Source organism: Osmerus eperlanus, chromosome 9 (assembly GCF_963692335.1).
Source record: "Osmerus eperlanus chromosome 9, fOsmEpe2.1, whole genome shotgun sequence".
Classification (NCBI taxonomy): Eukaryota; Metazoa; Chordata; class Actinopteri; order Osmeriformes; family Osmeridae; genus Osmerus; species Osmerus eperlanus.
In genome coordinates, this window is record NC_085026.1 from 7,851,627 (window position 1) to 7,860,951 (window position 9,325).

Sequence of the window (9,325 nt, forward strand, 5' to 3'; positions counted from 1 at the left end):
ATTGTCCTACTTAGGAAAATTAAACTGGAAATCGATTTAAATTAGGTAAATAACTTCTACGGAGAGACTTGAACATTATAGTGTGAGCTATGTGATAAACAGAGAGCGGCTCAACTTCAGTCGCTTCCGCAAGAAGGCGGTTCGATTTGCGACCTCAGTACTGATTGGCTAAATAAATGACATCTGATTGGACAGCCTCAGAATTTCTGACCTCCCATAAGCCTTTGCAGTGGTCCAGATGTAAACAATTGACCATAATAATCTGGAAGTGAAAAGACACGACTAGTACCCTTGAACTTTGTAGAAGATTCCTCCTTGCATTATGAACTGAATAAAGAGACTCAGACCTTACGACGTGGCTTGCTAGGTAGGTACTGTAGCTAACCTCGCTAACTTTCAGTTTTATTTGCATGCAGTTACAATGTGTGATCCAAGCAAATATAAATATATAGGGCCAGATATACCTTGCTAGCTTGATTAGGTAAGCATGTCATGCGAATTTGCCAGCTAAATGTCGTCACGTTAGAAGAAGCCAGGTCTAACAAACTGAAAATCCCTAATGTTTAATTACGACTGAGTTTAGTTTGAGCAATCTGTCATCTATAGAGTGACATCTGATGAATGAGTGCAGTTTACCAAAACCGTATTCAAATGTTTTAATCCTGATAAATTATCCTGATAAATTCAGTTATGTGATATGTATCCCTGTCTATATGTATCGTGTTGGATAAACAGATTAGAAACAACTTGTCACTCTTACCCTTTTTTCACCTCTAGTAATGGCAGGAGTCTTTCACAGTCAGGTGGCTCTAAGGACTCTTTTGAGGTGTCTGAGTCCTCACAGCACTCTGTATTCTGCAGTCACTGGCAGAACTTTAGTCCCAGGCCTCAGCGGCCCAATCCTCAGACCAAAACACTTACAGTGCAGTGTCTGGGCCCGGGATCACCATGCAGGGGCAGACAGAGCCCAGCCTTCCCCCACTGCAGCCCCGGAGAGGCTACCTTTCTCCAGGGTAACGCCAGAGGATGTGGCCTTCTTCAGAGAGATGCTACAAGGCAGGACCATCACCGACCCAGACCTCCTGGTTGCCAGCAATATGGACTGGCTGAAGTCAGTGAGAGGTAAATGGAAGAAACTCAAGTTCAGGTGTCAATTGGACCCCTTGAAAGATTTGTTAATACAAGTAGTACACAATTACAGTTCTACTTAATTTTAATGTCAACGTAACAATTTTATTGATGGACTAAATCCAACCTATCATTCCCTGCAGGTCACAGTGAGTTGCTGTTGAGACCTCAAACAACAGAAGAAGTGTCCCAAATCCTCAAGTAAAAGACACACACAAATGTACACATACATACACGCACACACACTTGTACACATGCACACACATGGCAGATCAGTCAACAGTAATGTGCAGGGGGTAATTACCCCCCTACCCCCATCTTCACTCAATAGGCACTGCACTAACCGTAACCTGGCAGTGAACACCCAAGGGGGAAACACGGGCCTGGTGGGGGGCAGCGTTCCTGTCTACGATGAGATCATTCTCTCCACAGCGCTCATGAACAGCGTACGGGACTTTGATGCCGTCTCTGGTAAGTTACCCTGATCAGATCAATGTTCCGTACATGAACCAGTTCCAGGTAACCCATGTACACTAAGACATGACAAAGTATGATGACTTCCTTGAGAAATATTGTTTTGTGGGATATTTTCGTTCGTCAGAAGGGTTTTTGGTCATGGTAGCTTGATGATTTATTCAACAAAGTAGCAGTAGTTACAGGAATACGAAAGAATCTAGAGACTTCTAAGACTGAGCATATGTATGTGTCAACATGAGGACATTCCCCCTCCCTCCATACAACTATTTCCCAATATTATCCCACAATCTTTCCACGGTTCATTCCCCTTTACATGATTTGTCATGTGTACGAGCTCCTTATCTCTCTCTGATGGCAGCTCGACCTGCTCCCTCTGTTCCCTTTTCTCCTCCACTGGAGGTCACAGATACAAAAAAAAGGAGAACCAGCTCCTTTCCCCGGCTTCTGTTCTGAGGTTTCTCCTTCTAAACTCTGGCAATACCCCTCCTTTTCCCCTCCGCTCTGTACCATAGGAATGCGTTGCTTCTTACTTGTGGCTCCACTCGCTGGGTCTGTTTGAGGACAACCAACAGACTGTCAGATAATGAAACCCAGACCTCGGCCTTCTTCCCTACTCATGGGGATCCCTACAAATTAGCCTATAGTACATAAAGTCATTTTCGCCACAACACATCCAACTCGGTTGAGCCCGACCTCTCTGTGTCTGTCAGGTATTCTGACGTGCCAGGCTGGCTGTGTCCTGGAGAGCCTGTCTCAATACCTCGAGGAGAGGGACCACATCATGCCTCTGGACCTGGGCGCCAAGGGCAGCTGCCACATCGGGGGCAACGTTGCCACCAATGCTGGGGGGCTTCGTCTGCTCCGCTACGGCTCCCTGAGGGGGACGGTCCTGGGTCTGGAGGTGGTGAGTGGAGGACGGGAGGAGGCGTGGGGGAGAGGGGAATGAGGAGAAGAGCGGGGGGGGGGGGGGGGTTGTGTAAGAGAGGAGGTCAGGAAAATAAACTGTGTGCACATAGGTGCTGGCAGACGGACGAGTGCTGGACTGCTTGGCCACTCTGAGGAAGGACAACACGGGGTATGACCTGAAGCAGCTGTTCATCGGCTCAGAGGGCACGCTGGGGGTCATCACCGCCGTGTCGATCCTGTGTCCACGGAAACCCAAAGCTGTTAACGTGGCCTTTCTCGGCAAGTCTCACCTCTGACCTCACAGCATCACTCAACCAGAAAGGTCAAAGTAATAGACACACTGTTTATTTCTATGGAGGATGTGTGCATGCTGGCTGATTGGAACCGTATGACATGTTTGTTACTGATTGTAACATGCCAATTTTTTGTCCATCAGGCTGCGAGAGCTTTGAACAGCTGCTGAAAACCTTCCAGCTGTGCAGAGGCATGCTGGGTGAAATACTGTCTGCCTACGAGTTCCTGGATAGAGATTGCATGAGGCTGCTGAACACTCACCTGAAACTACCCAACCCCATCACAGGTACACACACACTCTCACACACACACACACAAACGCCTGACGTTGGGTATCAGATCAGGTATTTGTGTCTTGTAGATTGCCCGTTCTACATCGTCATAGAAACTGCAGGGTCTAACCCCACCCACGATGAAGAGAAGCTACATAACTTCCTGGAAGAGGCGATGACATCATCACTGGTCAGCGATGGCACGGTGGCAACCGAGGATGCTAAAATCAAGGTGATTGACAACCTATAAAAAACACTACTATCAATTGTTTAAATAATACTATGAAATGAAAAACAAAACCAGGATTCATGTCGGCATCGTCTGCCTCCCCCCCCCCCCCCCCCCCCCAAGGCTCTGTGGTCGATGCGTGAGAGGATCACTGAGGCGCTGACTCACGACGGCTTCACGTATAAATACGACATCTCCCTCCCCGTGGAGCGCATCTACCAGCTCGTGGAGGACACGAGGCGGCGGCTGGCGGGCAAGGCCAAGAGCGTGGTGGGCTACGGACACGTGGGTGAGAGGAGCCGGCCACAAACACCAGAGACGGTCTGCTCGTGTCGCTGCGTCGTTGATTACTCCTTGTGTCTTGTCAGGTGATGGGAACCTCCACCTGAACATCACCTCCCCTTCCAAAGATCCCGCCCTCCTCGCCGCCATCGAGCCCTTTGTCTACGAGTGGACTGCCGGTTTCCATGGCAGCATCAGTGCCGAGCACGGTCTGGGGCTGAAGAAGAGGAACTACATCTACTACAGTAAGAGCAGCCAGGCTGTGGAGCTCATGGGCAGTATCAAGACCATGCTGGACCCCAAGGGCATTCTCAACCCTTACAAAGTCCTGCCTGATGACCTCCGCTGACCCCAGCTGCTGCCACCGGGGAAATCTTACTTCTGCACAGGAGGGCTGCAGTTGTGTGTGTGTGTGTGTGTGTAGCCAACAACGTTAGATTCATAACATGGATCGCTTGTAAATATAGCACGATTTTATATCTGTGGTTTTGTAATGTACATTCAAAGTATAGAAACGTGAGAATTGACAACACAGGATACTTTCGGTGACAGTGCAGTAAGTGTTTTATTACATGTACAAAAAAAAGAAAAGCAACAATATTTCAAAAACGATCAGCCCACTCGGCAAACAAACAATTGGATCCCTTGAATTAGGTTCTGAAATTCATGAATAAAATAATAAAATACTTTCCTAATGCATACGTGTCTCTCCCTCTTCTTTTAAAGCCACCTGTTAAAGTATTATAAATCTTTAGTGTTCCTATTTTACTGAAAGTATTTCTGCATTAAGCACACAAAGTTGTGGAAGTAACTTTCTTTTCTCTATATCAACATACATGTCCTACTAGTCTTACAGGTAAAGAAAATGTACATATCCCTACAATCACACCAGCCTATAGCATTGTACCCCAGCCACACACATCCTTAGTATAATAATTGTTTATATATTATAAATATTTGCTATAAGTTCATTTGATTCTATTGGCTCTTTTCCTCTTGGTGTGTGTGTGTGTGTGTTAGAATGGCAAGTTTGTCTTAACAAGGCGCCAGTGGAACACATCTTGATTGTCTGTTTAGTCGAACACAGGAACTACAAACGTAACTGATTGGCTACTGAGACCAACAAACAATTTATGTGGGTATGTGACAGACTGTGTGTTAAACCAGAGCAGTCCTTTTGAGGGCACTGAAGCAGAGTACGGTACAGAATGCCACGGATTTCAAAACAGTCTACATGTAACACAGTTACAGTCCAGCGCGGTGACCATGACGACATCAACAGGTTCCTGTCCAGTAGTAGCAGCAGCAGGAGCAGCGGTCAGGTCCTGGTGGTGGGGAAGTGGCAGGGGAAGGGGGGGGGGGGAGTAGAAGAAAAGAAAAAAAGGGGGGGGATTTCCCCCCCTCCTACTCGCTCTTCAAGACTCCTTGCCCTTCTCCAGGGAGCTGTGGATCTTGTCCAGGGTCTTCTTGATGCGCAGGGCCGTGAGGCGCGCCGACGGGTTTTGGTACCAGCACTCCTTCATCAGCTTCACCAGCGCTGACAGCGTCTAGGGGGGAGGGGGAGAGAGGAGTGGGGAGAGAAGGAGGCAGGGGGGAAAAAGAGAAGGAAGCAGGAGAGAGGAGGAGGGAAAGAGAGGGAGACGGAACAGAAAGAGTGTTTGATGAGAAATCCTGCAGGTTCATTAACGTGACGGCCGCTGTGAGAGAGACCCTTCGACAAGGGCCGAGACACGGGCCCCCCGATCCCAGGTGGCACAGGGACAACTCGGGCCCCAGTGCAGGGGGCAAAGGGCATCACTCCGATACGTACCGGGTCTGAGAACCAGCGGTTGGGGATGAAGGGCCTCTGCTGCTCCACACACACCACCTTCCTCATGTCCTCAAAGCTGGGGTCGCTCGGCACCTGGTCGTAGAACGGAGGCTTGTACTCCTCCACGATGCCTGGGTGAAGACAGAGGTCAGAGGTCAACCCGTTTGCCAATAAGGAAGGAAACTGCGGCTCATCAATCCCGTCAGTCGCATAGATTGACAGAGCACATTTCAAACAAGTACTAGAAGTGCTTCACAGTAAAAGCCTATCAAGTCCCTCTCTCTTTGCCCTCCCAAGTCCTGGACGTTCACCGTAGATGGGAGCGGAGCTGAAACCAAGTGCTTGAAACGGCTCTGCCTCAGACCACCGGGATTTCCCCCTGGGATTCCTTTGAAGTGAATTGAACCGACCCTCACCATTGCTATACGTGCGCCTGGCGATCTCCCACAGCACCAGCCCAAAGGCCCAGATGTCCACCCTCTTGTAGGCGTCGAAGCAGTCCGTCTGGATGGACTCGTCCAGCACCTCCGGAGCCATGTAGCGCTTGGTGCCCACCTTGGGGTTGTTGCCCACATCCAGCAGGTTGTCTGACTGGGAGTGGGTTACTGCCAGGCCTGGAGAGGGGGAGAGGAGTCAAGAGTCAACTCAATTGTAAGTATACAGAGGAGAAATAGACAGGATGTGCGGAGGTACAGGTGGCTAGGGAAAAGAAGGGATGGGTGGATAAATATAGGCTTGGATGCATAAAAGGATGGGCGGATGGGCCGAGTGCACAACACAATTAAACGGACAGACGGATGGACCCCCCGGGGGCACCAGGGGGAGCCCGTGTGGTCGATAGGACGACTGACCCAGGTCAGCGATGCAGCAGCGCAGCTCCTTGGTGACCAGGACGTTCTTGCTCTTCAGGTCGCGGTGGGCGATGGCCGGCTTGCCCTCCGTGCCGAAGATCTCTGTGTGCAGGTGCACCAGGCCGCACGCCACCGACGCCGCCATGGCCAGGCCCTCCGCCGTCTCCACGGCGACGCGCTGCAGGTAGTCGTAGAGCGAGCCGTTGTCGTGGTAGTGGGTGATGAGCCACAGCTGGGTGCTGGAGTTGCGGGACGTCATGTCGGACGCCATGAAGCCTGAGGAGGAGCGAGGGAGGGAGGTGACAGGGGAAGAAGACAGAAAATAAGGAGGGACATCTACTCTACGGACAGACCGACAGACTCAATTCTCCAACATACTGCTTCCTCCAGTTATTACCGGTGAGTCATAGGCCAGGGTTGCCTCCACCAGCTCTGTCTGGTAGCCATGTTCTAGATGGACAGAGGAAGAACAGGGAAGTATGTTTCTCACCCAGTATGTTTTCGTGTCGGAGGAGGACGGTGTTATAGATCTCGGTCTCTCTGAACCACGACCTCTCGTCTCTGGAGGAGAAGATCTTCACGGCCACGTTCTCTCCCTGCCACTGCCCGCGCCACACCTCTCCGTACCGCCCCTTACCTGGGGAGGGGACAGGAACGGGCATAGTTACCCGCTACACATCTTTGAGGGTTTACTTCCTGTTTACATAGTTTATTTCCTGTTTGCAATTAAAGCTGCTGGTGAAATCGACTATCCAGCTGATGCTAACAGACTCTGTTGAAAGTGTTAGCTAACCATGAGCCCTTGCCGATGCCACTCTGAGGCGTCAGCGGTCAGGTTTCAAGATGTGGTGTTGCTACATACCCACACACTCCACAAGGCTGATCTGTCTGGCCACGGTTCTCTGGACCAGGAAGGGCAGGCCGGACCCACTGCCTGACGTACAGGAGTGGTCAAACAGGTCCTGGACAGATACAGACAGGTCATCACTCCAGACCGCTGCAGGCCCAGGGCCAGGCTTACAAGGCTCAGCAGAATGTGACCATCAAGCTAAGCTTTTGAATAAAACCTTATGACAACAAGCAAAAGTGGGAACCCCTCCATCATCCATCTCCCCACATGCTCTCTCTCTCTCCCTTTCAGTATCAATCCCATCTATCTCTCTCTGTACCGCCAGGGTGCTGTCCCCCACGTTGGAGGTGATGAGGCCGTCGATGGCGCTCTGCTCGGGGTCAAACTCCTGCAGCCTCTGGAGGCGTCCGTGGTGCAGCCTCCTGCAGGCCAGCACAGACAGCACGGACAGCAGGGCCAGGATCACCACTGGGCCCAGCACAAACAGCGCCAGGGTCTCCATACGGTACCGCTCTGGCTCGCCCTCAGGGGCTGGGGGGGGGGAGGGAGGAGACAAAAAGAGGAGGGAGGTAAGGAAGAAGGTCGGGGAGAGAGAGGGTGGGGGGAGAAAGACAGAGGGGAAGGAGAAAATGTAACAAAATGACATGGATGTTTTCTGTGTTACAAATACACCAGAACCCCCCCCACACACACACACACCGAGAACAGCAGTTCTTACCGGACAGCAGCAGGGGCAGCAGAGAGTCGGCGGTGGCGTTGCCGTTGCACATGTGCTGGGAGCAGCAGTGCATGGCGTGCCGGAGAGAGGGCGCCGTGGAGCAGATGAGGCGGCTCTGCTCCAGGCCCTGCAGGCAGCCGCGGCTGAACACGGCCCCGTCGCTGCTCACCGTCACGGACGAGTAGCACTGGGATCCCCGGCACCGGGGGGTCTGGAGACAGCTCCGGCCCTCACACACACAGTCCAGCTGCCCATCTAGGGGTGACAGGGAGGATGGGGGGGGGGGGGGGGGGATGAGAGGGAGGGTAGAAACCCAAAACAGCCCGACCTAATAACACAGTCAGACACAAACACAGCCAGACATAGACCAAAAACACAGAAACAGACACAAAGACAGTGAGACAAACACAGTCAGACCGACAGACCGACAGACAGACAGACAGACAGACAGACAGTGAGACAAACACAGACAGTCAGACCAACAGACAGACAGAAAAACACAGACAGTCAGACCAACAGACAGTCAGACCCACACAGACAGTCAGACCCACACAGAGATGAAAGACAGAGATGAAAGACAGACACAGAGCCATACCATCAGCATATATCTGCTGGATCTGTAGCAGCAGGAGAAGCAGGACATGGACGGCGCAAGCGCAATGACCCATTTGGTTCACTGCACTGTTGAGAGGAGAGGTGGGGCGAGGGGTGTCAGCACTGCAGACAGAGGATGTCACGGTATAATCACATTTCCCCTCATGCACCAGGGACACCAGTTCTATCATCGCAAATAAGTGCAGTCAGTCGGTGTTTTGGAGAGTACATTAAAACTGGGCTCGTCGAGATGAGCAAAAGCAAACCAATGTAACAGTAAAACAATGCGCGTGTCTTACTTGTAGTGATGAGGATGGGTTGGTACTATGCTTTGCCAGTAGACTCAAACATCGCCCGTCGGATTTCTCTGAACACCCTGAAAGCACAACCAAGGGAATACTAATGTAACTTACTAGCTAACGTTACCTCGGAAAATACAATATCATGCGATCGTAGTACAGTAGTACGATATGCATAAACACGATGACTAAAAACTGCTGTAGATGCCAAATGTAAAATAAAAGGGTTGCATTGCGCAATTTGCTGTGTCTGTTGATAACTTTCTGGCTAGCTAGCAAGCAAGCAGGCCAGTAAGCGGTTTTATTGCCTATTTACTGCCGCCTCCCAGGCGCCAGGGTCGGACATGTCTGTTCTGTTGAGTCTTGGCAAGCTAGTTCTAGCTAGCTAGCTACTGTGCATGATAAATAGCAATCAGAAATCGTCCACAAATACTGAATGTCTGACAGCTTCTTACCTGGATAATACGAATATGAATATCTAACACATGATATGATACAAACGTGTTAGAATGTATTAATTTTAGAATTAGAAGGTTTGGTTGCTTTGTAGATGAGAGCCAAGAGGACCACAATCCGCCCACAATCACTTCTTCGTGGTGCTACGGGGGAAGAGCA

The 9,325-nt window shown here is 50.6% G+C and overlaps 2 protein-coding genes across 4 annotated transcripts; one reads left to right on the forward strand and one right to left on the reverse strand.

The window, feature by feature from the left end:
* The first annotated feature begins 217 nt into the window (after positions 1-217).
* d2hgdh (D-2-hydroxyglutarate dehydrogenase) lies at positions 218-4,415 on the forward strand. Of its 2 annotated transcripts, none has more exons than XM_062468923.1 (10): positions 218-367; positions 778-1,122; positions 1,272-1,329; positions 1,460-1,599; positions 2,316-2,509; positions 2,622-2,790; positions 2,948-3,091; positions 3,167-3,309; positions 3,430-3,595; positions 3,675-4,415. In XM_062468923.1, the coding sequence occupies exons 2-10, from the start codon at positions 780-782 to the stop codon at positions 3,935-3,937; spliced, it is 1,620 nt and encodes a 539-aa protein (XP_062324907.1). In that variant the 5' UTR covers positions 218-367; positions 778-779; the 3' UTR covers positions 3,938-4,415. The 2 variants fall into 2 exon arrangements, with proteins under 2 accessions (XP_062324907.1, XP_062324908.1); XM_062468924.1 differs by having other exon boundaries at positions 234-367; positions 862-1,122.
* Positions 4,135-9,325, reverse strand: acvr1l (activin A receptor, type 1 like). Of its 2 annotated transcripts, none has more exons than XM_062468926.1 (11): positions 9,166-9,325; positions 8,711-8,787; positions 8,413-8,498; positions 7,818-8,072; positions 7,419-7,630; positions 7,112-7,211; positions 6,740-6,886; positions 6,250-6,525; positions 5,815-6,012; positions 5,399-5,529; positions 4,135-5,135 (listed from the first exon to the last, which is right to left on the reverse strand). In XM_062468926.1, exons 3-11 carry the CDS (start codon positions 8,483-8,485, stop codon positions 5,004-5,006), a joined length of 1,524 nt encoding a protein of 507 aa, XP_062324910.1. In that variant the 5' UTR covers positions 8,486-8,498; positions 8,711-8,787; positions 9,166-9,325; the 3' UTR covers positions 4,135-5,003. The 2 variants fall into 2 exon arrangements, with proteins under 2 accessions (XP_062324910.1, XP_062324909.1); XM_062468925.1 differs by having other exon boundaries at positions 8,413-8,534.